At 48.2% G+C, this 26526-nt stretch overlaps 2 protein-coding genes across 3 annotated transcripts in view; one reads left to right on the top strand and one right to left on the bottom strand.

Moving 5' to 3' along the window:
- Positions 1–243: 243 nt before the first annotated feature.
- On the bottom strand, positions 244–15788 carry STMN3 (stathmin 3). Its single transcript, XM_051802991.1, has 5 exons — positions 15495–15788; positions 6408–6503; positions 5885–6060; positions 5206–5397; positions 244–4696 (listed from the first exon to the last, which is right to left on the bottom strand). The coding sequence occupies exons 1-5, from the start codon at positions 15511–15513 to the stop codon at positions 4637–4639; spliced, it is 543 nt and encodes a 180-aa protein (XP_051658951.1). The 5' UTR covers positions 15514–15788; the 3' UTR covers positions 244–4636.
- A 3932-nt stretch (positions 15789–19720) lies between these two features.
- RTEL1 (regulator of telomere elongation helicase 1) overlaps positions 19721–26526 on the top strand; it is a 44563-nt gene continuing 37757 nt past the window's right edge. For both annotated transcript variants that reach the window (XM_051802867.1, XM_051802866.1), the window contains exons 1-9: positions 19721–19814; positions 20518–20633; positions 21165–21363; positions 21720–21813; positions 22740–22821; positions 23248–23308; positions 23546–23621; positions 23785–23869; positions 25016–25081. In XM_051802867.1, the coding sequence (XP_051658827.1) occupies positions 20532–20633; positions 21165–21363; positions 21720–21813; positions 22740–22821; positions 23248–23308; positions 23546–23621; positions 23785–23869; positions 25016–25081 (765 nt within the window). In that variant the 5' untranslated portion in view covers positions 19721–19814; positions 20518–20531. The remainder of the gene's footprint in view (positions 19815–20517; positions 20634–21164; positions 21364–21719; positions 21814–22739; positions 22822–23247; positions 23309–23545; positions 23622–23784; positions 23870–25015; positions 25082–26526) is intronic.

Genomic DNA, 26526 nt, shown 5'->3' with positions numbered 1-26526 from the left:
GGGTATCAGCAGGACCCTCATTCAAGCATTTATTACTTTTTCCCTCTGACAATTGCCATAAACTGTCATTTTCTGCCTCTACTATGCTGGATGCAAAGTACTCGTTGGGCATTCAGATGCTTAGAGTCTATTTCGTTAAATCTTTAGGTCAATTTTCTGTTTAATGCAATTTATTGGTATTCTCACAATACAAAGAGAAGCCTTGGAACTAAACCAACCCGTTTATGGGGAGAGACGGACACATACAGTTTCATACCAACTTTATTTCTTTTTTTTTTCCTTTATTATTTTTTTTTCATAATCACTTCTTTTGCACAACAACAACCTCAAGTTGACAATGAAATGTACGTGGTAGACCGAAGGGAACCGGACAAGGCTCTGTTAGGGATGGAAAGTCCTTCCATGACACTGCACCAGCTTCCCACCCGGCACGAGGGACGGTGGCCCCGGCTGCGGCGGGAGGAGCGGATCCTGCCCGGGGAGCAGCTGGGATGCTGAGCCCTGGGGTCACGGCTCAGCCCCGTGCCCACACAGTCATCTTCCAACCCTCTGCCTGCAGCCACGGGCCGGGCTCTTCCTCCCAGGATGCACAGCTGCCTATCCCAACTCGATGCTTTGGTACTTTCCATTTCAGAGCGCTTTGGAGGCGTGGAGGCGTTGGCTCTCCCGCGGTGTCCGTGGGCAGGGAGTGTCCGTGTCCCCTTGTCTCGGGGTGTGGGAAACTGAGGTACAGGGGATGCTGGGGCAGGGATCCCCTGCACTCAGGTCCCACGCCCTCCAGGCTGTATCCCTGCACCCCAGGGACCACGGAGCGCCCACACTTAGGCGTGGGCCAGTGCCCCTCTTCTGCTTTACTTAACGACAATTGACTACAAAGGTGGAGTTTATTGGTCTTGCTATGTCATCTTGTCCCTAGCATGGAGAGTAAGAAATCTCTAGCACCGTAAACAGCCATTCCCTGACTCATTTCAAGTGGTATCAGAGTGTATGTGCATATATTGTTTCCACGGATGCATTTCTGTGCACGTGTGCACAGCCGAGTGCACAGCCACTGCGAGGAGGACAGGAATGCCATGGGAGGGATATAACGGACCCCATGAGACAGGATTGCAGAGCCAGGGCCAGAGAGCCACGCTGGGCTAAGCTAAAGCAAGCAAGCTGAAGTTTACATTTGAAAAGGGAGCAGCAAGACCGACCTACCCCCGAGGTAGGATGCATGCAATCGTGAACTCCCACCGGCCCTGGAAGGTCAGCTCAAAGGGGACCCCACATCTGGGTTAGAGCAAGATTTTTTGGTGATTCAGAAATAATAAGACAAGGAACAGGCTCAGTCCAGAAGAAGTTGGAAGCGCCTATTTATGGACAGAGCTGAGCTCTGCTGTGAGGGATAACATGGGCACAGAGCTGTAATTTGGGCTACAAGGCCAGTTTTCCCAGCTCTTTTGCGGCTTCACCCATCGCCCAGCTGTTGGTGCCAGCTGGGAGCTCATTTCACTTCAGCTCCTCGATCTTGCCCAAGTCAGAGGCCCTTCCCCAGAAGGGCTCTTTGGGAGGCATATACATGCACAGAATAATGTCACCATCTCGTCCCTCCTTCCTCACACAGCTGCCACACTCATGGTCTGGGCAGGGGTGCTGTGTGTGCCCTGAGGATGCTCTCCCTACTAGGCACAGTCCTATGTCCTTGTGCTGCTGCAAAAATGGGGCTGAAAACTGTCTGTACAGAGCTTGATTCATACACACCCACAGGAATCAATGGACCTCAAGCCCCACCAGAAGGAAGGTGACCGCGGGAGTTGGGAGTTGCATGCCATGTCCATGACTGCAGTATATGGGAAGAGTCCAGGAATGAGGGAGGCTGGGGCAGTATGGATGTTAATGAGGGTACTTGATTAGTCTCAATTGAGGCATGAAATATGCAGCTGCACACAGCCATTAGCATGAAGGGATATGGAAAGGCATGGAATAACCACGATCCTGGCCCGTGCCACGTGCTGCCGGTCGGGCATGGCTCCTGGCCACGATGGGTTTGGAGCAGTGGGTGGACACCCCTCATCCAGCCAACACTGTGCAGCCAAAGCAATCACACATTTCCCTGATAGTGCCCAGTGGCACTGGACAAGCATCAAGCTCCTGAACATCCCTACTACATCCATCTGCACCAGGCAAACATGGCTCTGTGACACCTGAAGCCTCCGGCCCCACCAACGAGGCTGTTTCCTTGGCACAACGTGTCTTGGCAGCAGCTGCCTGATGTTACTGATGCAAAACTCCCCCTGCACATCCCTGCTCCTCTGATGCAGGAGCTCACCCTGCAGTAACACATTTTCCAACCACATCCACTGTCCCTCACCTCACCAGCCCGACGGAGGGAAGAAAAATGAGTTTCCCAGTGCTCACACCTGCACAAGCACCATCTGCCAGGCCATTCTGTGTTTCCCAGGGGATTTTTTTGCCAGGGAAAGATATTGCAAGAGTAAGTCCCCACCTGAGACCCAGCTGGGCTTACAGAGAGGGGGAGGAGAGAGGCGCAAGGCAGCACAAGGGACTGAGAGGGAAGATTCAGGCAGGAACTGAGCCCAGAGACTCAGGAGCTGTCTGGGAGGATGAGTCTGGCACAATCTGCCACTGACCACCTCTCCTCCAACACAGGCCAAACCTGACGGTCCTCTGGGTTCCCTGGGGCTGCAGGGAGTCATCTGGAACCCCCACACAGGGAGGTTTGGGTCAACACTAAATAATATGTACTAGAACTGAAGCATCTCCTCTATTTCACCTCTCAGCCCTTCCTTCTCCTCCCAGCACGAGGAGCAGCTGTCCCTGCTCTCACCGCCCTGCCTGCAGGACTCAGCTGCCTCCAGCTCCCAATCCCATCATTTTCCAGCTGCTCCCTGGTCCAGCATCCCACCAACAGCCTGCCTTCACTTGGCCCAGCCTCCTGACTCCTTCTGAGCCCCCAGGAGAGAGTGAAAATGGCCATTTCTCTTGTTTTCAACTCCTGCTCATGAGTACAACATTTCTGATAATAATAATCATAATAATCATAGTACTAAAAACAGTATTTACAACAAGCTCCAGGTCAGAATTACACACCAAGCAAACACTCAGCACCACAGAGAGTAGGACAGGGTTAATATCTCGCAGATACCTTCTCAGATCCCACCAACGCGGGACACAGACATTTGACAGTTTCAACCATTTCTTACACACAAACATTTCATTTAAATTACTTTTTAAATTTTTTTTTTTTTAAACTTTTTAAAATTTCTCGCCACTATATGGATGAGGTGATGCTGGCGGTGATGCCGCGCTCTACACAGATGCTTATCTAAGCTGCTACTATAAACTGATCATTAGCTACTGGTAAGAAATTCAACCCTCAGTTTCCTTCTTTGCCCTAAATCTTATTTTATTTTTATCACTGACAGCACAGGAGCTTTCTAACAGCCCTGTCCTGCCCCCAGCCCAGGCCGGGGGGTTCGGGAGTAAGGTAGCCCTTCCTTTTAGGAGCAGAGTCCCCTGATGTCAAGACACGGTCATTGAGAGATCCCTCCCATATCCAGCTGGGACTTTTGGAGAGATCAACAAAGAGCTCCAGGATTTGATCTCCAGCAGTTTGCTCTGTAATGGCGCCGAAGAGCCACATCCACCTCTGGAAAGAGGGAAGGGTGATTATTCTGTTCACTAAGAGGTTATTTCACAACCATGCACCATCTCTACTGGATCTGCTTTCCTAACAGAGTGAAATCATGTATTGTGGGAGTGCTGGAGAGCCTGCGGACCAAGTGCCCTCTCCCAGGGCTCCCACAGAGCCAGGGGTGCAATCACCATCCATGGTTCTCCTGGGCTGAATGTCCAAGACCTCTCAGTCCCTGCTTGGGTGGGGAGAGGGCTCCTTCAGTCCACAGGTAACCAGGGTGTCAGGCAGTGCAGGATGGGGCACCCGGCACCAAGCTTGGGGTGAAAACCCTCTCCTGCTTCCAAAGGATCACTCTGCTCTCAAAGAATCACCCAAAGATGAGGACTTTGGGTCACTGCCTGCCTGGACTGGCCCTGGATACAGCCAAGAGATAGGAGTTCTGCATGCTGCGACTCCTGAGCCACCCATCCCTCTGCTTCCTCCTTCCTACCACTGGAAAACAAGGGGTTGCTCCCTATTTAACTTCACATACAGAAATAATCACTTTCTTCCCATTATTCTGAAGCTGATTTTTGGCTCGGAGCAAAAACCAAGAGGAGGAAAAGCCCCGGATAAGAAATCTGTACCTCTGTGACACTGCTGGTTGAATTTATTAATACCTTAATTATTATTTTTTTTACATGAGTTTAAGAAATATTTTTTTTTAAAAAAGGACAAAACCCTCCAAAGAAGCTTTTTGATTGACTGGTCGACTGATTGATTCTCTATTTCATGTGAACTAGTTGCTATTCTGCTTAGAGGTCCCTATGATCTGTGAATCCCCACAAGCACTGACGATTAGGGATGCAGAGAGAAGCGTGTAGCTGGGGGACGAACACCAGGGAATGGGGATGGAGAACTGAATGCTGCATCTAGACAAACAAAATGAAATGTGTTGGTTGGTTGATTGGTTGGTTTGTTAACAGGAATCAGGTGCTAGATGTGTAGAAAAGCCCTTTATCCAGAGATCTCCTCCCGCTGTTCCTTGTTCCTGCGGACTTCGGCTGCGTGCAGCTCCTGCAAAAATGGGAGAGGTGACACCAGGCTAACACTGCCTGCTCTTGTGCTCTCTATTTTCCTCCTGCACCCAGGATTTACATCAGACATAAAAAAAGAGACCGATTTCCCATCCAACACCCCTTGAGGACAGTGAGTTACACCTGCAAGGAGTGAAGCATCATTTGTGGGAGCCCAGAGGTGACGGAACCCACAGCAAACCCATGGATCCCCTCTCATGCAAAGCCCTTTGGCCATACAGCCCATAGACACGGGGTGGGCCTGATCCTGCGGCTCTGAACTTGCACTTATCAAGATTACCCAGACAATGTTCTCTACTGACCTTTAAGGGCACATTCCCCCCCCTTGTGCTGTTCCAGAGAAGAGCTGCTCCACAACCCCACCAGCAACAAAACACCCGCTCCCCAGTGCCTGTAGCACTGGGATGACCCCACAGGGACCAGACCCCCACCCCTCCACGAGGATCAGCACCCCGAGCCCTCAGCCCTCCCCCGGGGTGCTTCACTCGCCTTCTCGCGCAGCCGCTCCCTCAAGGCAGCGAGATGTGCTTCACGGATCTCCCTGCTCAGCTCCATCTTGTAGTTGAGCTTCTCCTCGGCCAGGCGGCTGAAGTTGTTGTTCTCCTCCAGCGCCTTGTGCAGCACCTCCCGCTCGTGTTCCCGCTTCTCCGCCAGCTGCTTCAGCACCTGCGCCTCCTGGGTCTGCCGAGGGAGAGGTGGGAGGTGACCGGAGAGAGAGGCTCTTCCAGCCCTCAGCTCCCCAGAGGGGCTTTCTGACCACCTCTTCTGCTCAAACCTCTTTGTCACCCCCCTCCATCCTGTAACACTCTTGCTCAGAAGATGTTTTGGCGCCTTTTTTCTGCTATCATACAATCACTTAGGTTGGAAAAGCCCTCTGAGATCACTGAATCCAACAGTTCCCCCAGCACCGCCAAGCCCACCACTAACCCCTGTCCCCAAGCGCCACATCTACACGGTGATGATGATGGAGTCCAATTCCCTGGCTAAATCAGGCTGCAGAACCTCACTCCGTGGTATCTCACCTGACAATTCACAGTGGAATATAATAACAAGTGCCAGAATGCTCTTCCCAGCTGTTGTAGATTGCTGCTGCTAAGCCAGTTTTAGAGTTTGGCGCAATTAGTGCCTGTCACAAAAAAGTCACTGCTTCTATAGGACATTTCCTTACCTTCCTCCTCTCTTCTGCAGCCTCCAGCCTCCTCTGCAGCTCCTCCAGGGACAGATCCTTCTTCTTGGGAGGGGAGGAAAGGATTGGGCTCTCAGGAGATAAATCTGAAGGGGACTTCAGGATTACTTCAAAGCTCTGGCCTGATGCCCTCTTATCCAGCTGCTTCACCTCCATATCTTTGTGAGGGGAAAAAAAAAAGTGACTCTGTGGACCTGTCACTCAGGAGAGTGTTCACCTGAGAGCACCAAGCTCTTCACACAGGAATTAGAGTCCTGTGTGTCCTGACCCGGGTGATTTTGTTTTATCTCCAGAATTTTGCAATTAGTGATCACCTCCATCCCTCCCCTACATCAATGCAATTAATTTAAAGTCGCAGCATAATTACAGAAAGGCCACATTGCTGCTGATGTATTGTATGTCACCCTGACACAAAGCAGAGAGACTCTGACTCTCAAGCTCCCACGTTGCCAGTGGGAGCATCATCCAAACACTGCTGGAGCTCCTGTGGGAGCAGGTTACCTACCTCCATACTGGTAGATGGTATTGGGATGGGGCTGGGTGTGGAAACAGGAGCAGATGAGGGAGAGCAGAGACAGCTCCTTCATTTTCTCCTTGTAGGCTGAAAAATATGAAATAGAAGTAAGAAGAGAAATGAAGCAAGTACACAAGGAACCCCTTTTGCAGCTACCAGACTTTATGGAGGCTTTTCCAGACTCCCATGGCCTGCCAAAAGGTCCCCAAGGAGTGTCTGCTCTAGAGCAGGCTAAATTAGATGCCAGTGTGGCAAATGTCATGGGAATACACACAGTAGGAATTTGCCACATCTAGAGGTATAAGTTTCTGTGCAGTATTTTCCCTCCAAAGGAGCTGGGACACTGCAGCCCATGTCATTAACCATGTTGGGACAGCTGCCCACACCCTTTCTCCACTGGAAGGAGAATTTCCAGTCTGGAGGAGGCACTGCAGAGTCCTCAGTGATCACAAGGGCACGAGCTGCTGCCCTCGTGACAGATTGCAGCAGGTCTGTTTCTGGGGCAATCTTCACCTGTATTTTTGGAGTTTAGCACATTTAAGACAGTGAACTGTCAGCACACTCTTGACAAAGGGCCTCAGAATAGATGGACTTGAAACCAGGGAGGTGCCCTATCAGGCTGTCAGGCTCTTGATCACATCAGTGTAACCCTCACAGCATCACTCCCATGTCTCGGGTCAGCAGCTGGGGCTCAGATCCCATGTCTCACAGGTGCTTTGAGGCTCTGCCCTGGATGGCTCCTCAGGGGACAGGCATGTGGGGACAGAGTCTTCACGGCTGCATGTCCTGCCAAACCTGCCCTGAACCTCCTTGTGCTGCCCTTGCTCCTGCCTCTGCCACAGGCACAGACATTCTGGTGTCCTGCCTTGTCTCTGCCTCTGGATTTCCCACATGCCCTAGTGCTTCTGGCCTTGGTTTGTCCCTTCTGTACTGAGCTCACATTTTGACCTCCAGCCAGAGGCAACTCTGCAGCTCAGCTGCCAATGCCACCTTCAGAGCAAGACCCTCCCCTGGGCCAGGACAGGAAAACCCCCAGAACTCTGTGATATGAAGAGGCACTAGATGCAGAACAATTTTGAGAAAAGTAGCATCTTGTGTACCACATGTTCTCAGGAACATCTTTCAGGTCTTCTCTGCCTTCCCAGAGCTAATTGAGTGGGAAAACTTATGCCTGCTTCATATATGCACTTATTTTTTCTCCTAGGTACAGAGCTTCACCCTAATTAGCACCCTCCTTTGTTAACCAACCATCCCTGAAGCTCAGATATTTATTGAACAATTTCTTAGCTTGCTCCATACTTTGATTTGAACACCCTGCCCAGTCCTGCTGTTAAATGTAAACCAAATAGGAGCAGTTCACATCAGCAGTGCCAGCCAGACATCTTTGATTTTGCTTTAAATGAAAAAAAACCTCTGGAAAGCCTGTGAGAGGCCAGAAATCATGGCATGCAGCAGTAAGCTAATTCATCTCCTAATGTGCTGCCAAGAGCCCTGAGGAAGCTCCCCGGGAATAAACGAGAGACATTATCATTTATTATCATTTAGACATTATCATTTAATACAAACAAACCAGGCAACGAGGTCGTTGCTCCACCATTATGTCTGGGCCCGGGTGAAACCAAGACATGAAGCAGATGTGCCACACCCCCGACCCGCTCATTTAATTCAATTTAACGGTCTCCCAGCACTTGTTACAGAGCACAGGGCTTTGCGTTTCATTGCTTGAGCTTCAGTGCTGGCACTCTGTGCAGATGATTCCATGCTGCACTCCCTGCCTTTCAGGAGGTTTGTTGTGATGGTTTCACAGCTGCCTCCGTTCCACCGGGATTTTCCCTGTCCCGTTTTCCCCGCTGTAGAGCAAACTGACCGTCCCCTCTCCGTCAATTAAAATGAAGAGGAGGGAGAAGACAAAAGGGCCCTGGGCTGCGGCAGGGCTGTGATGAGCGCTGGAAGTGCTCCATCCTTGTCCCGTCCCGGACGCTGCAGCTGCAGCCCGGCGCCAGCCGTCATGAGCAATTAGCGGCACAGGGGTCGAGGGAGCGGGGCTGGAGCTGCCGAGGCCCCGGGGACCGGCGGGGGGACGGTCCCGAAGGGCCCCGATCGGCCCCTGCTGCCGGGGTGGAGCGGGGGAAGCAGCGGGAAGGGGGCAGCGGACCGAGCCCCCCTCCCGGACCTTTCCCGGTGCGGCAGCACCAACCCCCGCCCGGAGCTGTCCCTTCAGGACCATCGCCACCCCCGGGACCCCGCCGGGAGCTGTCCGCCCAGCACCGCCCGCGGGGCCGGGGGCTTCGGCGTGGCGAGGGGGAAGGACCGACTCCCGAAGGAATTACAGGATCAGGGGTTTACTAAATCGTTTGGGTTGGAAAAGCCCTCTAAGACCATCGAGTCCAACCGTTCCCCCAGCGCTGCCGCTCCCACCACTAACCCACGTCCCCAAGTGCCACATCCACATGGAATTTAAATCCCTTCAAGGACGGGGACTCCATCACTTCCCTGGACACCCTGTGTCAAGGATGGACAATCCTTTCAGTGAAAAAATTTTCCCTAATGTCCAATCTAAACCTCCCCTGGCTCAGCTTGAGGCTCTTTCCTCTTGCCCTGTCACTTGTTATTTGGGAGAAAAGACTGACTCCTGCCTCACTACACCCTCCTTTCAGGGAGTTGTAGAGAGTAAGAAGGTCCCCCCTGGGCCTCCTTTTCTCCAGGCTGAGCCCCCCCAGCTCCCTCAGCTGCTCCTCATCACACTTGTGCTCCAGACCCTTCCCCAGCTCTGTTGCCGCAGCTGCATCAGAAAGGACATGCCTAGAACTCAGCAGTAAAAAATCAGCATTTCAAACCTCAGGGCTCAAATTTGCTTCAGAAGTATCTGCACTCCCATTTGCACTCCCAGATATCTGCACTCCCAGTATCTGCACTCCCAGATATAAGGGTTTGAGAACATATTTATGCTGGTGGACAAAACCCTTGAACCAGGACAAAACATCTGGCTGGCCAGAATATGACATGGCCATCAAGCCCCTTCCCAGAAAGGCTGTATCCAGTGCACAAATGTACATGTTTTAAGAACAATTAGACAGGAAATGCTGAACTTTTTATTTGAGGATCTATTAGCATTTTTATTTCTGCTAAGTCAGCAAAAATAAATTCAGCTTACACTGAACAAATATTTCATTTCTGCATAGATTATTCTGACTCATATCCTCAGAGACTTCATCCCAAAGCATCACTTCAGTCTCAGAGGTGCAGCAAGAGCTCTGTCTCACTGGTGGGTAGAGGATTAGGACAGTCTGCTCACTCAGGTATGAATTACTGATATTTTATGTCTCTTTTTAGGCAAACACTGCAGTAGAAAGATCAGCAGCAGATTCATTCACTCTGGTATATCTTCAACATTAACTCATAACACTTCACTGCTGTCAGAACTGGGGTGAAACATAGCAAATGACTGAGCTGTATAAACTAACAGGTAAATAAACTGTAGAAATAATAAAAAATATATCAGAGTCCCATCCTGTAAAGTAGGGTAAACTCATGTTTTGTTTGCTTCAGAGGGCCCTGGGTAGTGATTAAGCTACAATCCAAAAAAGTGCAGTCAGTTCCTCAATGCCTCTGAACATTTATTCCCTGCAATCAGCACAGGCTGACTCTGGTTTGGTTTTATTCCCTCGGACACCCCATGAAGCAATCAATATTTATTAAATTTTTTCATCTACACGTATATAATGCTTGGGGAAAATTACTTTCTCCTTGTTGTAAGGAGAAGAAGGGAGATGACTTGGTCCTTCACCAAGGCACCAGGAGGCTCAGGAGGCTCCCAGCTGCCTCTGGCGACTCCTTCCCTGTGCTCCCTCTAGTGCTGTAGGGAACATCCTGCACTTCCAAATCCCCTCTGCTTTGCATGAGCAGGAGCGCTACATGCACCATCGATCCGTGTAAAGTGTTTATCTCCAAGCCAACCCCTGGAGACATTATCCAGCTGCTCCCCGAGTGGCTGCGGCGCCGGAGATGGAGGAACGGCTGGGGATGGTGCTGTGCACGAGCAATGGGAACTGTCTTCCTGCTCCACACTTGCCTGGAGGGTGGGGCTCAACACCTATTATTCATCAAAAACTTTTGTTCTGGGCTTCCTAACCAGGTTTTGGTTTGGTGTTTAATGACATCCAGCAAAACAGAGCGAGACCATCTATGCACAACACTGATATGGCGCCATTCATAATGAACCAGAGGCACGGCAAGGCTAATTTATGTGGATTCAGGCAATTTAAATGGATGAAACTGGATGTGCTCTGTCTGATAGCAAGGTCAAAGGAAGGTTATTACAAGAAAATAATTTGGTTTGTGAAGATAACTTTGGAGAAGTAAAAATTGCTTCCGTGAAGAATATTGTCTCATGAAAAAAATGAGAACAGGTCAATTATAAACATAGTCAAAGCTTAAACAGAAGGTAGAGAAGCCAGAGAGCGGGTAACCAAGACCTCCAGCACAAAGACTGCAATGCCACACACACAACAAAAGCAACCACAGTCTTTGATAAGCCTTGAGAGTACAGCAGGCTCCAGATATTCTCCCCTGCTATGAATCCTGTCATAAAAATCATGGCCAGACCTTCACTTCAGTCTAACTCATTTCCATCTTCTTGGTCCCCAGCTTCCACAAACAGGTCAGCAGCAGATCTCACACAATGAGAAAACAGTAGCATTTTTTTTGTTTGTTTGGGATTTTGTTTGGGTTTTTCTGGTTTGTTTTTGTTTTTGTTTTTGTTTTTTTGTCAGCTCAGCAGTTGCACCCCACACTGACACCCTCCACCATCTCAGCTGCTCACCATGAGACTTCACGCCCAGGAGTTACCATGGGCTCATGTGGGACCATCCACGAGAACAGGCAGATGTGAGGGTTACTCTACCTTCTGTCGGGCATCTGCCAAACACTCACCCAGGGATGGTTTCCCATCACCTGGCTCCTTCCCCCCAGGTTTTATTGGCAGCTCATGAATGTCACATCAACCCACGGCCAACGGATCAGCAAATCACTCAAGCTGTAGCACTGGAACATGTGGGTTGCTCCCAGGAAAATAAGCAGGGGAATCTCCTCTTCTATGGGCTCAGCAGGAGAGAAGGGCCCAAGCTGTGCAGCAGAGCCCTGGCAGCCTGAGATGGGAGTGACTGACTGTCAGGGAGAAAAGAACCATGGCCTGGGCTGCTTGATAAAACAGAGGAAGGAGCCAAATGGAAGCAGCTGACCCAGAGTATTTGTGGATTTGGGGAAAACACAGGTTTCAATAGTCAGGTTTGGGTGAGACAAAGGGCTACAAAGGAGTGGGGGACCTGATGAGGTAGCAGCTCGTGAGACAAAGACAGGAGCCCAGTGCCATGATGGGTCAGGTACAGACATACTGTGTGACCACAGACAGTCATTTGTCCTCTTTGCATCTCGGTTTCCTGTGCATCAACCAAGGATTATTGTACTTGGCCATTATACAGTGTTATTATTTGTATAAACACATTCAGAGGGCATAAGATTCTCTAGTAAGGCACTAAAAATGTAGAGGTACCTTTAAAGGACAAAAGAATTTTTTGGAAATACGCTGAGCAGCTCTTTACCAGTTGGGATGTGCCTAAGTGCCACAGTGCAAGCCCATGGTCTTCGTTTGCTCTCTGGCTCTTTTTTATTTCTAAATCACAGATTTGGCCACTGGTTTAACTCCCCTCTGGAGAGGAGACTTTTGTTTTTGGAACATAAACTCCCACCTGGAAGAGTAAAGCCCATGTCACTAGGACAACTGGGAGGGATTAGCCAGGCGTGTTGTTTCCAGTTAATTTAGGGGTACAGAAGTTCCACTGAGCTTCAGGTCCCTCCAAGGATTATCACCAAGAATTATCAGCCCTGTTTACCCTAATAAAGCTTGAAGTTGCCATCCCCCCTGCTGCCCACACTGCTGTCACAACGGGCTTATCCGCAGCCTTCTGGTTGCCACATCCAGCCACTGAATCCCAGCTTTTCCTTTGCAGAAGGATAAAACAGTGCCTTTACCAAATCTGAAGAAACATTGACAGGCTCTTTTGAGATATCTGAGGCAATCTCCGAGAGCCTACGTGGTACCATTAAATAAGATATGATTTGTATTTTACATTTTATATTTTAGAAGGAACAAATATTTTCCAATGATTTAGGTCCCTCAATTCCTCGTTTGGATACACTGGTAGAAAAAAAGAACATATATATATATAAACATACACACACACATATATATATAAATGCCTACAGTAGATTCTTTGGGCTTGTAAACCTTAAGTCCCAATAAAAGTATCATACATTTCTAAGGCCATGTAGACTCCATCGACACCTGAAGAAAAAGCAAATGGTGATTTCTTGAGAACACAGAGAGATGGAGAGCTTGACAGAAAGGCCTCTGAGCAGTGGGCAGAAGTGTCAGGACAGGGCAACACCATGTGGTGTCCACCAGCACCATCCAGAAAAGGGGATAACCCAGAGCTACATGAAGTCACACAACTCTCACATTTCAATGCAGGAGGGGAAAACCTCGGGGTCTGCCAAGGCCCTTTTACCATGCCCAGTCATGACAACCCGGTGTTTCCTCTTGGCTCCACCTTCTCAGACACGCTAACGCCAGAGAGAAAAGCCAGCGAGGCTGTCACCTCACTGCATCATTTCATAGTCTCAGGTCCCTTTATTCAACCCAGGTGCTGCAAACGGCGGGGGGATGTTCCGTGAGCCCCGCAGAGCCCAGCCAGACCCCCCGTCCGCGGTGCACAAAAGCACAAAGCCCTGCGCGGATGCTGCGGGAGGAGGTGCGGGGGCTCTGCCCCTGCAAGGGCTGCCCGGCAGCAGGGCCGGCACCGCAGCTGAGCCGGCACTGAGCATGTGCCGCCCATCCCGCGGCTCCAGCTCCGAAAACAACCCCCAGGGCCGGGGGAAAACGCCTGGGGTGGCAGGAAGAAAAGAGAGAGGGCTGCCGGGCTGGGGGAAGCGAGCCCTGTTTCTTTTCATCCCAAGGATTTGGTTGTTTGTTTAATCTTCCCAAGGCGGGGATGAGCCCCCGGGGCATCAGCCGCAGAGGATGCAGCTGCTCTGCCTTCAGCACGGATCGGCTTTTGCTGAGAATAAAGAAGGAAATAATGAAGGAAGCAAACAAGACTCATTCCTTAATTTAAGGATTTACTTGTCCTTTTCCTCTTGCCTTTCCAGGCTACTCTCCGTTCCTGCTGCACGTGCTATAGGCGATGGGGAGATGAGGAGCTGCTCCTGCAAAGGCGGCTGGGCGAGGCTCAGCCCTGACCATCCCTTGGCACACAGCGCCCTATTCTCCTCCCTCCTGCCACAGCACTGCTTTCCCGTGACTTTTTACCCCCTGAAATTGTTTCTCTGCTTGATCTGAGGCACAGGGAAGCACGGCTTCACACTTCTTCACGATCCCAAGCCTCCCTTGACAGCAAACCCTCATCTTTGGGAAGACGAAATATGCTACGGGCATGTGGTGGGTTGGGAGGGCGAGAATGCACCAGCTGGAAAACGCATGTTCTGCCCACGCGTGTTTCATCCCCGTCCATCTCAAGTTCGATGCAACCTTGGTTTAGATGGCCGGTAAGTCTGAGCCTCCCCTCCCACCCCCACTCTGCAAACGAGGTCCAATCCTGCTCAGCAGGGAAGGCAGGAGATGGGTGGCACCTCCCAGGAGTGCACTGCTGCAGACGTTCATTGAGACAGGGATACTCACAGGAATACACACAATAGCTGGAGGTTTTCTGTCACAGAGACACATTTTTACAATGCTGCTTGACTTCTTTAATTGCATGCAAAGCCCACTCAGGATCAGCTGCGCCCTCATGGTCTCCCCCCACACACACCCCTCCATCTCTCTGCCCTTCTCCCCCCTGCATCTACTGGTCTTTTAAAAGGAGAAAGGAATAGAAAATGCACAGCAGGAAAACCAGGCAAAGGACAGCAAAAGCAGCAAGAAGTGTTTTGCCTGGTCTCCTTCGGGCTGGTTCCTTGCTCGGGGGGCACAAAGCACTGCCTGCTCTTTTTTTGTCTGTCGCTCCTGCTCAGCCCTCCATCCCAGCCCTCCAGGCTCTCGCTTTCCCCACCCAAGCCCCTCTTTATGGGCTGCAGAATCCAGAGCCATTTCAAGAGAAAACTTGTTTTTCTAAAAGCAAAATACCCCCTAAACACACCCACTGTTCATTGTACCATTTCAGGCTTTTCTCCTTCACCCACACTCCTGGTTTCAGCCATTCGAATCCCTCCTTCCGAGAAAAAAAAGGGGAGACAAGTCTTTAGGAAGCTGGACCGAGGCAGCACAGCATCCTCGGGGCAGGCTGCCATCCTGCAGCCAAACCCGACCAGGCTCCCGGGATGTGATTCCCGGCACTGCTGCAGGAGGGAGGAAGGGCTTCCCTTGCAGCATCTCATTTCACCCAACGCCATCAAAGGGCCGCTCCCCTGTACCATCTTCTAACCAAGAAATGCGAGCTGTGGAAGAAATCCAGGGCTGGGAAGCCCTGAGAATACACAGAAACCCCTCCAGGTCCTTTGGGTTGGCATTGGGGGATTTTATAGGGCATTACTGTCTCTCATCCCTGTCTCCCTTTCCATTACCCATTTAGGCAATACATGATCTCCATAAAACAAAATGTAATTCCTGATTTCTTTACATCCAGCTACACAGCATGCAAATTTTTCTTAGGGGGGAAAAAAACCCCCCGTAACATATTACAAAAACAATATTTAATTGGCATGTAGCAGAATCTTCTAACGGTACAAGGTAACGGCAGCAATATTTTAAATTGGCAAGTTTATCACCTGTCTATTCATATTAAAATAAAAAGCCCACCTGCTATCTTGCATCAGAAGGGTGTGTGTACGGGGGAGGAAGGGGAACAATGCTGCCATACCAGCTGCCTCCTCAGCACAGAACTCCCCTGAAACCCACGGAGTAAAAAAAAAAAAAAAATTGGAAAAAACCAACCCAAACCTTCAGAATAATGATAAAAAAAAATAAAACCCGATGTTTTTAGGAGTGCGTTGATGTCGAGCCGCCCCAGAAGGCGCCTGTCCTACCTGAGACGGTGCTGGCCATGCTGCGGCGGGAGCGGAGCGGGTGCTGCAGGAGCGCAGGAGCTGCGGAGGTGCTGCAATGCTGCGGGGAGGGAGGACTGACTCAGCTGGAGGGGGCTGCAGCCATCCGCGGCGGGGAGAGGCTGGAGCGCCCAGAGAAAGGCGAGGGGTGGAAAGAAAGAGAAGGGTCACTAGTTCAGAATATTAATGAGCGTATCAGGCCTCCTTTCCTGGGTGGCTTTGACGGCAGATCCCTCCCAGGCAAGCCTGGCTGCCAGGAACACAGCCCCACGGGGGAGGGGGGGAGACACACCCAGCCGGGTGCTGGCAAAAGAGGATTTTTCCTCCTCTTCCTCCCTTTCTTGTCTGCTTGAGATGGGCTAAACTGCTTTTTTTCCCTTGCTGAAAGCAGAGATAAGCAAATTCATTGATTTTTTTTTTTAAACCATCTATTCCAAGACAGCCTCACCTGCAGGGCCAGGTCGGGGGTCAGGCTTAGCTGGGCTGAGATGCAAAACCCAAACCCCAACCCTTACAGCAGCTTCAGGCAAACAGCAAAGGGAGGAGGGATCCCAGACAGGTTTTTAGGCATGGGTTTAGCTTTTTTTTTGCACCAGCACTGAGGCACTAAAGGAGCTGCAGTTTGGGGAGGAAACTGCTGTAAAAGTAGAGGAGGAAGAGCAGAATGGAGCCTTCTCACTTCAGTGAGAATTCTCCAGGTTTCTCCCCCACCCCAGGCAGCAGGACCTCTCTTCTTGTCATTTGCTCTCTGTTCTCTATCATTTCTTTCATTTCCATTTGTGGCTCTTGCTAGGGGCCAATGCTTCTGTGATTTTAGAGCATCACACACACATTTGGGAGCAGGGAACCCTCCCAAACCCACACATCTCCCAGCACGCTGCAATGCAGACACTCCCAAACAATTCCAGCTGCTGCAGGGAACTACAGGTTGTTGGAGTAGCTGCCAGTGCTATGGCTTGGTCAGGGGCAGAAGCCACAGGCAGTGCCTATTAAATTCAGTTAAAAAACCCAGAGATTTTCCTTTTTTCCTAATTTTTCCCCCCCAATCTCCAAGTGTCCTATTCCTTCAGCATTGTATTTAAAAACAAAAACAAAAATTATAGAAAATTAGTCTAATTCAGAATAAAATTAACACTACCCACACATTTTCAAAGCGTGTTTGCAACAGGAGCTTTTTTATGACCTTTAACTGCTTCTTGTTCTGTCCAAGGCTTGTTTTGTAGTTTCAACTCCCTCTACTTTCTCCTTGGATTGAATCTCTAGGACTTTATCTGTTATATTGTGTGTGTTTCAAAAACATCTTTGCCATGATCAGAGGAAGGCAGCCATCCCAGGCACCCGACTGCTGGAATAAGTTCCCAGCTCTGTTCAGGATGAGCTCTGGCTTTGATGTACCCAGCAGTCCCAAGAGGGTCTGGCTACCTCTTGTGACATTCTGCATCTTCTGGACATCAATCCTGTACACATTTTATTCCTTTCATTGAAGGAAGGGAAGAGAAGGCTTTCAAGGTGCCATGGCATGTGTCCCACTGGAATACACTGTGTGAGAAATGGGGAACAAATGATTTGGAGGGTCAGGGTGGAAAGCTATTTCCCAACAGTAAAGAGACAGAAAGGCTCTGGATTACCAGGATTTAAATGAATCAAATAATTTTGGGACAAACAAAAATTTTAGCCTGTTGTTATGGGAACCATCACATCTCAGGACAACGACTGGTAACTTAATCCTCTCCTGTCTGAAAGGATGAAAATAACCTTCATGCCAACCACAGGAGTTTCACAGCAGGTCCTCGTGGCTCTATGAATTCTTTTGTCCCATTCCTGAAGGTTCCTGCTCATCTGGAAGCATCTGGATCTCATCTGGGAAGAGAGATCCTGCCTGGGCAGCCTCTGAACAAACAGGAGCATTATTCCTTTTGTATTTCTTCACAGCACGAGTGTCCTCCTTTCCAGGTCTCCATGACATGGTTCAGCTATTTCCCCACAGAGGTTAAGGATCATCTTTTCCAAGGTTTATATTTTGCATATTTTTTTTCCCTGAAAATGAAAAATAGTTCAGCCAAGATCTTCCCCATCCACTAATGAGGAGAAGGGCTGGTTCCCTCTGCCTGAGCTGGCAGGGAGAGGCTGTTCCAGGTGAAGGGCTGGACTGTCACACAACCCACATTTTGCAAACCTCTCCTCCCTCTCCAAACTCCTGCTTTATAAGAACTCAGGGTTTACCCCAGGGAGCCAAACACCAGGATGACAATCCAGTGTAAGACAACACCTTTATTTACCATCCCTGTACCCTGACACAGGCGCTGCAGCTCCACCAAACCCTCGCAATCTCTCCGCAACCTGAAAAAGAAATAAATGTTTCTCTTTAAAATTACAAACCATTGCCCCCCCCCCCCCGTTTCCTCTGCTCTGTTTTTAGAAGAACCTGGTGCAGCAGTGCTGGAGGCAGCCTGGCTGCAGCCTGGTCAGGTGGGGTCACTGGTGCAGAGGAGCAGCCCCAGGAGATGCGGAGCTGGCGGGAGCTGAGTCATGTTTGCTGTGGACACGGGTACCTGCTGACTCACACTCCTGCTCTGGGCTGGGAGCCTTCCAGCCCTTCTCTCCCAGCAGGTAACACTGCTGCAACCAACAGCTCTTAAACAAGGGAAAATAATCTCATTTGGCACACAGTTGACACTGCTCCTCCACGTAGGAAAGATGTGTTTACAGGAAATAACGACGACACGGTATTCCATGTATTTATGAGGAGACCTGAACTTTTATTGTCCCCACAGGTTATCCAACACTCTCATTTTACAATCTCTACAAAGTAATTTCTTTTGCAGCTTAACCTTGCATGATTGGTATCACGTTGAAGAGCTCACAGTCAGAAACATGAGTAAAAACAGCTGTTACATTTTGCATGGAGTGCCATGAAGATCCAAAGGAATAACTCCGTGCTCTCCAGCCCATTCTCCATAATTAAAGACAATTTATAATCCAGCCCACTCCCTATAATCAAAGACAGTTTATAATCCAGGGAAGTTCAGCTCATGGAGTTTAAAGGCTGGTGACGTAAACAGCAACACCCGTGAGCTCCCCTAACCCAACACCAAGACAGAGGAGGTACCACATTTTGGGAACAGCACAGATCACACAGTGTTTAATTCACATAAAGTTATCTGTTCCTTTTAAAATCAGAACTTCTGCACACAAACCAATTGTGCAGCTGGCTAGGGATAGATAATTTTAAAGTTACAACAAAAGAAGACATATCCTGTTCTACATCTACACAGTGACCATCTGACAGTGTGAGATGCAGTGATAAAGCACAGAGATATCTGTAAAATATTATTTTATTGCATAAAACGTTTTTTGCAAAATTTGGAGGTCCAGGTAAACCATGCCTTGTTAAAACACCTGGGTCTTAGAAACTGAGTAATCCATCAATCCAGAGCAGTTCGCTGCAGTCACACACGTGTGGAACCAACCCTCGGCCTGAGCACCTGGAATGCTGACGGAGCCGTTCCATGAATACACTGACAGGGGGCTGAAGGGTGGGAGCACCGCGCCGAAGAAAAGCTGGGAACAAAGGAGCGGCACGTTCACCCCAAACAAAAGAGACCCGTCAGAATTCATTACTGCTCCTAAGGCAGGAGTCACAAGGCTCGACACAGAGCGGCAGAACCCCTCCCACCCTAAAGGCTGAGGGTTTCACAAAGCCTCCTGTCGTGTTCTGCCCTCTCTTCCCTGCAGCACCGCCCAGCACAAAGCACAGCGGGGTCCTGGACACCGCCCGGCCAAGGGCAGCGCTCATCACACGCTCCCGAGTCCTTAAAAAGGGGCAGAAACGCCAGTCCGGGGCAGCCCCGGCGTGGGGCACCCGCACACGGCTGGGAAGCCTTGGAAATGCAGTTTTTAGCGACCGGACGGCCGATTTCTGCCTCTTCGGGGCCCCACCTCGGCCAACGCCCCGAGGGAAGCGGCTGCGGGACCCTCCGGCTGAACCACCTGTCGGGGGAGCGGGGCCTGCTTCCTTCAGGTGCGGCAGGGCCCAGACCCCACCGGGCTTGGACCGCTCCCGCCCGGGGCCCCTTAGAGGACACGGCACCAGCCCCCGAGCCGCGCTCGCTCCCCGGGCCCGGGATCCCCCGGGACCCGCCCCGGGCCCGAGCTCGGGCCCGCCATGGCCACCGCCTCCCCTGGCCGTTACCGCGGCAACAGCGCCGCTCTCGCGAGAGCGCCCGCCGGAAGTCACGCGCGGAGCGTGAGTGGGGCGGGCACGTGACACGGGCGCGGGGATTGCGAACGGCGGAGCCGGAGGTGCGGGAATAGGGGAATACCGGGACACGGGAATGGGAGAGGGTGGGAATACCGGGACACGGGAATGGGAGAGGGTGGGAATACCGGGACACGGGGATGGGAGAGTGTGGGAATACCAGGACACGGGAGTACGGGAATGGGGGAATGTGGGAATACCGGGACTCGGGAATAGGGGGATGTGGGAATATGGGAATACCGGAACGTGGGCCAGAGCGGGTGGAGGGGACCAGGACATGGGAACCCGGGCCCCGAGTGCCCCTGAGCTTCCTGCCCTGCCCGCCGGTACCGCCCCGTCCCAAATTGCGTGTGACCTGATTGTCCCTTCGGTGCCAGGAGTGGCCGACAAGAAAGGTGGATGGAGCCTGTTTAGAGGGATCTGGAGTGACAGAACAAGGGGGAATGGATTCACACTGACAAAGAGTAGGGTTAGATTGGGTGTTAGGAAGGAATTCTTCCCTGTGAGGATGCTGAGGCCCTGGCCCAAGTTGGCCAGGAAAGCTGTGGCTGCCCCATCCCTGGAAGTGTTCAACCAGGTTGGATGGGGCTTGGAGCAACCTGGTCTAGTAGAAGGTGTCCCTGACCATGGCAGGGAGTTGGAACAAGATGGGCTTTAAGGTACCTTCCAACCCAAACCAGTCTGTGTTTCTGTCATTCCGATAACACCGTGGCAGCAGGATCAGTCACAGCCTGTGTTTCCTTGCAGGCACTGACAGGACCATGCCCAGGATCACTCTGAATGGCATCACAGTGGATTTCCCCTTCCAGCCCTACCCGTGCCAGGAAGCCTACATGGCCAAGGTGCTGGAGTGCCTGCAGAAGGTGGGTCCATGCTGCCTCCATGGGGGCAATTTGGCTGATTTGCTGACTGTACAAAATGATTTCTCTAAGAAGAAGTTGTCACAATTCAAGTTTCCTTTATGTGGTCTGTTTGCTACCTTTTCCAAGTTTTCTGTGACCTTTTGCTTCAATTTTTTTTTTATCTATGGTTATTGAAAACCCACGTGTCAGATGACACTCAGTAGAAATATAGATAGGGTGTTCCTGCCTAATTTGGGAAAAGGAAATAAAACTGAGCAAGTAGTACTTGTATTCATGCAGTCTGTCCTTGGCTGTCTGGGGTGTCATGGAATCATGGATGATTTGGGTAGGAAGGGCCTCATTAAGTTGATTAGAGGGTCCTACAGGTCATGCATTGATGATGACCTTGTGTGTGTGTGTGTTCCTTGGTAGGTGCTGCCAGCTGGTGTTTGCTTTTTGCAGAGGACGTGCAGTACTGCACGAAGACCTGTTCTAGCTGAACCTCCAAATGACTCACTTATCCCCTTCTTATTTTATTTCCGTCCAATAAAGAAGGTGAATGGCATTTTGGAGAGCCCCACAGGCACGGGGAAGACCCTCTGCCTGCTGTGTTCCACCCTGGCTTGGCGGGAGCACTTCAAGGACACCATCTCAGCCCGGAAAATCGCTCAGCGTCTGCACGGGGTGGAGCTGTTTCCCGGCAGACCCCTGTCCTCCTGGGGCACTGCTGCCACGGATGGTGATGTCCCGAGTGAGTACCACCACCTTTGCCCTCAGGGGTGTCAGTCAACACTTGCTTTTGTCTATCTTTTGTGATAAATACATGATTACAGAAGTTATGGAGCTGTTGTTGAGCGGCTGAAGCACAGTTTCGCCGTTTTATAGGTTTTTCAGGGTGTTTCACATGGTTTTAAATTTTTCTTACAACGTTAGAAACTCATTTAGCTCGTCTGGTGGGTGTGAGTTGTTAGATGACAGAATTTCCTGCTGTCTCTACAAGGCAAACTGTTACCATAGTACCAGCTGGGAAAAGAGGCTAAGAATATCCCTAGTTCTTCTGTCCCTGCTCATAATGTTTTTCTGCTTTTTTCCTCTTCTGTTTGGCAGCTTATTACACTGACATTCCGAAAATAATTTATGCCTCCAGAACTCACTCCCAACTTACACAAGTCATTAATGAGTTGAAGAACACAGTCTACAGGCAAGTATGATTTAGGGTAGTGTTGCTATTCAAAGCAAAGGTGGACAAACCCATCTGATGTAGTTATTGTTTGAACTTCTGTGGATGGATATAAAAAGCTATATCCAGAGAAATGTCATTCCCTTACTGTGCATGAATAGAACCTGGATTTCATTGTTGTTGGGTCTGGTTTATTTTAATACTCCACAGCTTCTCTTATCTTCTTCAATCATAGAATTTTCTGAATTTAGTATGGTTTTGGTTCTTCACTTGGCACATTTACTTATAAAATTACCTTTTTTAATTCCCTTTCTTTATATTTTCCTGGGCATTTCTTTAAGGCAGCAGGAAGCTGTTACCAAGCTGAATTCCTCAGGCTGATGTAAATCTATGAAGAACTTTGTGGGTTTGTTGTACCAATGCCTGTCACAGTTTTCAGCTGTTGACCTGCCAGTGTGTGGCCGAGCTCTTTGGACAGGCAGTAGTCATTTGTTTATATAGTTCTTGTAAAGATACAGCCTTGTGATAAGCAAAAAAAAAAAAATATTGTGAATGTTTGTAGAGCATCAGTTCTGTCACAACCTTACTCTGAACATCCCCACCAGCTCAAAATGTCTTGTAATGGGTGACAGGCCCAGCTGACTGGGCTAAACTGTCATAAGAGAACCCAGACTTTGTGGTGGATGGTGTAAGATGCTGCTGTTACCTCCTGCTGTGAGCTGCTGCTGCTGCTGCTTATTAACACTCTCTGCTGCCACAGAAATGCAGCACCAGAAAGCCAAATAACATGTACAGCAGTTACAGACAGACTAAGTTGCTTGTTCTGGTTTTTACCCTTGTTTTGGGCTCATCTGTTTCTCCTGAATCTTTCGCTTTTGATACATTGAACTCTGTTCTTCTCTCTTGCCTTGTTTTTAACATCAGTTTTTTGTATCCTGTTTGAACAGGCCAAAGATATGTGTGTTGGGATCCAGAGAGCAGCTTTGCATCAATCCTGAAGTGAAGAGACAGGAGAACAACCACATGCAGGTGAGATCAGAACCTAGAGAGGATGTACTGGGAGAACACGGAGGCTTTTGTGTCATTTGTGTGTCATTCTTCACTCTAACGTTGTTTAAACTACTGGAGGCGGTAGGGAAGCAGAATAGTTGTAAATGTGGTTCAAGGAACTTTTAGTTTCTAGTTTTGTGAGTGCAAAATATGATTCTCAGTCTCTGGTGATGTTTTCTGTCCAGGGAAGGATCACAGAATCACAGATGTCACTGTGTAGAACATGAAAGAGGGCCTGACTTGCAATGTGGACAGAGGGACACGTGATTTTAAAACTGAAGAATTGTAGTTAGCCTTATTAATTATCTGGTGCTAGAGAAAATTGGTATCTCCTCACTCCTTAACCTGCTTCTCAGTGCTTGACAAGCTGTGCCACTGTGGGCTAAAATAGACTTTGTTTTACAGATCTACATGTGCCGAATGAAAGTGATGACTCGTGCTTGTCACTTCTATAACAATGTGGAAGGTGAGTTGGGCTCACCTGTACTTCACCTGGAAGCAAAGCCCCATTTTCTGGGGAGGGAGAGGTTTGCTAGGCACGTAGAAAAGTTTGGAAGAGTTGGCAGAATCTATCTGTGTTTTGCTCTGTGTTACTGTCTTTCAAGAATGAGATGTTAATGGGTGAGTGTGATGATCAGAGTAACAAGAAGTCTTTGTGTGATACCTTTACCTAAGCTGATGGCTTTAATGTCATGTTTTACAGAAAAGAGTACACAGAAAGAACTGATTGAACCAATCATGGATATTGAAGACTTGGTTAAAAATGGAAACAAGCACAGGTGAAGGATCCCCTCTGACCTTCCTCCCCCTGACTTGTGAAAATAATGAACACTACTTTCTGCTCACTCTTATTATTGCCTTTGTATGTCATAGTTCATGAATTTTGAATACAATATTAATATTTCTGCAAGTATTATAGTTTGTATTACTTTTTTTAAACAGAGCTTGTCCTTATTATCTCTCTCGAAGCCTGAAGCAGCAAGCAGACATTATTTTTATGCCTTACAACTATTTACTAGACTCAAAGGTATGTATACAATACATATGTATTTGCTTTTAAATACAATTGTACTTCTGTTTGTCTTATGTGGCTTTCAGTGGATAAACTGTGAAGAATGATGCCTAGCAAGTGGATGCATTATGTGGCTACTTCAGAACTGATCAAACCCCAGTTCAAGTTCAGAACCATAGAGGGTGACATTTTGAGGGTTCTCTGTAAATTCTTTCCTACAGTTAAGAAATTTTTTGTTTGTTTGTTTGTTTGTTTGAGATGTTTAGATTTTTGTAGAATTAGCTTTGTAGAATGTGGTGCCCTTCTGGTTGGGGATATTCACCTTCTGGACACAAACCTTCAGTCACACACTATGCAGTATTTTTGCATGTATCCTGAGACATTTTTGTTTCTGCAGCAGCTGCATGATTTCTAGAATAAGGAAACTTCAGTAGAGATTGGACATATCCCTTGGAAATAATCCCTTGGAAGTAATTATTTTTTACTACAACAAAACTATTGTAGTAAGTTGCCCATATTTCATGGATAGAAAATGAAACCTCTGAAAACTCTGTTGAGGAAACTAATGTGCTGACATCTTCATGCAACTTGGAGTAATTCATGAATTATAGCAAAACCCAGATTATGCCCCACTGCTGCAGAAGGACCAAATGTTTAATAAATTAAAAACTAAATTTAAAAAGTATCCTAAGCACCATAAGCAAAGAAGCACTGTGAAATGAGGTTACATGGTGTGGTACCGGTGGGGGTGTTTTCAGAGTATCCACTTCTTGCAAAGACAACAAAATTTATGAATACAAGACAAATGCCCTACTTCACACTCCACTCCTATTGCCAAAAATAGTAGCTGAAATGAATTCTGTTAAACTTGTACATCCCAGTATGGTACATCTGAGGTTATTTGTTTATAACAAGTTGTAACCTCTGTAAACTTTTACATGATGCATTTTAACACCTTTGTTTCCAGAGAAAGTGATTCTGTGGTTTCTATATTGATTAGCCACAGCCTTTACTTGCTGTTTTTCCAAAGGGAAAAACCAACCCAGCTTCAAAGTAGATGAAAACCCAAATGTATCTCATCATCCAATTTCCCAACCAATCAAATCCATACTTCTCAGTGGCCTTTCTGTCCATTCCCTTGTTCTCTTTTTTTATCTTTAGAGTCGGAAAGCTCACAACTTAGACCTGAAGGGGACTGTGGTAATACTTGATGAAGCTCACAATGTGGTAAGTTGTTCTGGTCTGTTGCCATTTTTCATCCACAGAGAAAATAGACTTGTGTCCAATTACAAACAGTCTATAAAATCTGTACTCAAAGGTATGGTTTTGATACTCATTATCACAAACATTTCTTGTTTCCATGACAGTTAAAGGTTTGTGATTTAAGTTACAGTCCTTTGACACTGCTTTTTTTGACACTGGTTTTTTACAAGGTGATAGTTTCTTTCTGAAAGGTGCATCTCCAAATTTATGAGGTGCTTATTTTCTTGGAGACTTCTCTTCCAGGGTCTAAGAAATCATGAAAGATCCATTCTTGAAGCTCAGCTGCATCAGCTCCCCCAAGTGCAATAGATGGCAAACATGGCTCTTGTAATATTTCCAAGTCTTCACTCAGAGAGGAAAACAAGAAAAAACAAATAGTGCAGCGTTGTGAGTTCTTCTTTTAACTGGCTCAAAACTGCAGCCCTTTGCCTAAATGATGAATTGCAAAGGAACTTGAAATATGTCCCTTTTTTCTGCCACATGAAGAACCTCCTAGTGGGATTTCTGCTGAACAGCTGTGGTTTCTGGTCTGATTGCATGTGTCCTTTCAGTAAACAGCCACACCAAGGTCTACTGTGCTTCACTAGAGAGTGAAATTCCATAGTTGCATTCAGTATTTGCTCCTTTCACCAGAATATCTGTTTTTCTGTTGAAAAATGAATGGAGATCCAGACACAGTTGTTTGGGGTTTGGATTTTTTTTCCCTTTGTAGTGTTTAAAAAGTACTAGTTGATGTGCCTGCATGCAGAAGTTAACTAGAACAGCTACTCTTTTTGCAATAGTTCTCTGATGGTATTGCCTGTTCCAGGTTAATATGTGGAAACTTAGTGATTACCCCAAAATAAAATGGATTTATTTCTGATTAGATTGTTTACACATGCAGCTAGCTCAGCTTTTTTTTTTTCTTTATAACTTGTTTCTTCATAGCTATTGCAGTCAAATTTTTGTGTAGGTTAGACCTTACAATTTATCTTTGTTCCTTGGGGAAGATGATTCTTTTTGTGAATGAAAATTTCTGGCAAAACTGTATGTGAATTAATTTTCAAAGTCAGAGAGAGTTTTGTCAAATTTGTCGGTTATGAGTGTTTAAACCATTGCTTCTTTTTTAATAGAAAGTGTGTTTCCTTCCTTTTCTTTAATAGTATTTATTTATTCTGCCATATGTTTTGGCCCAAGTTTTACATAGGAATAATAAACATTTTACTGTGGTTTTTTGTTTTTGTTTTCCTTTTCATGGTGTCCCTTCCCTTTATTCTCCACATCCTCATCTCTGCAAAATGAAGAGGGGCAAGGATCATGTCTTCCTATGAGTGAATATATAGGGATACAAGTATTTTCTAAGAGTGTGAGAGGGACCAGAAGTAGCTTTTTTGAAGGACGAACTGATTCTCTAAGTAAAAAATTTCCTG

The sequence above is a fragment of the Manacus candei genome, unplaced genomic scaffold, assembly GCF_025592945.1.
Source record: "Manacus candei isolate 608988 ecotype Guabito, Panama unplaced genomic scaffold, ASM2559294v1 h1tg000057l, whole genome shotgun sequence".
Classification (NCBI taxonomy): domain Eukaryota; kingdom Metazoa; phylum Chordata; class Aves; order Passeriformes; family Pipridae; genus Manacus; species Manacus candei.
Note: the sequence above shows the minus strand (reverse complement) of the source record. Positions and strands in the feature narration are given on the sequence as shown.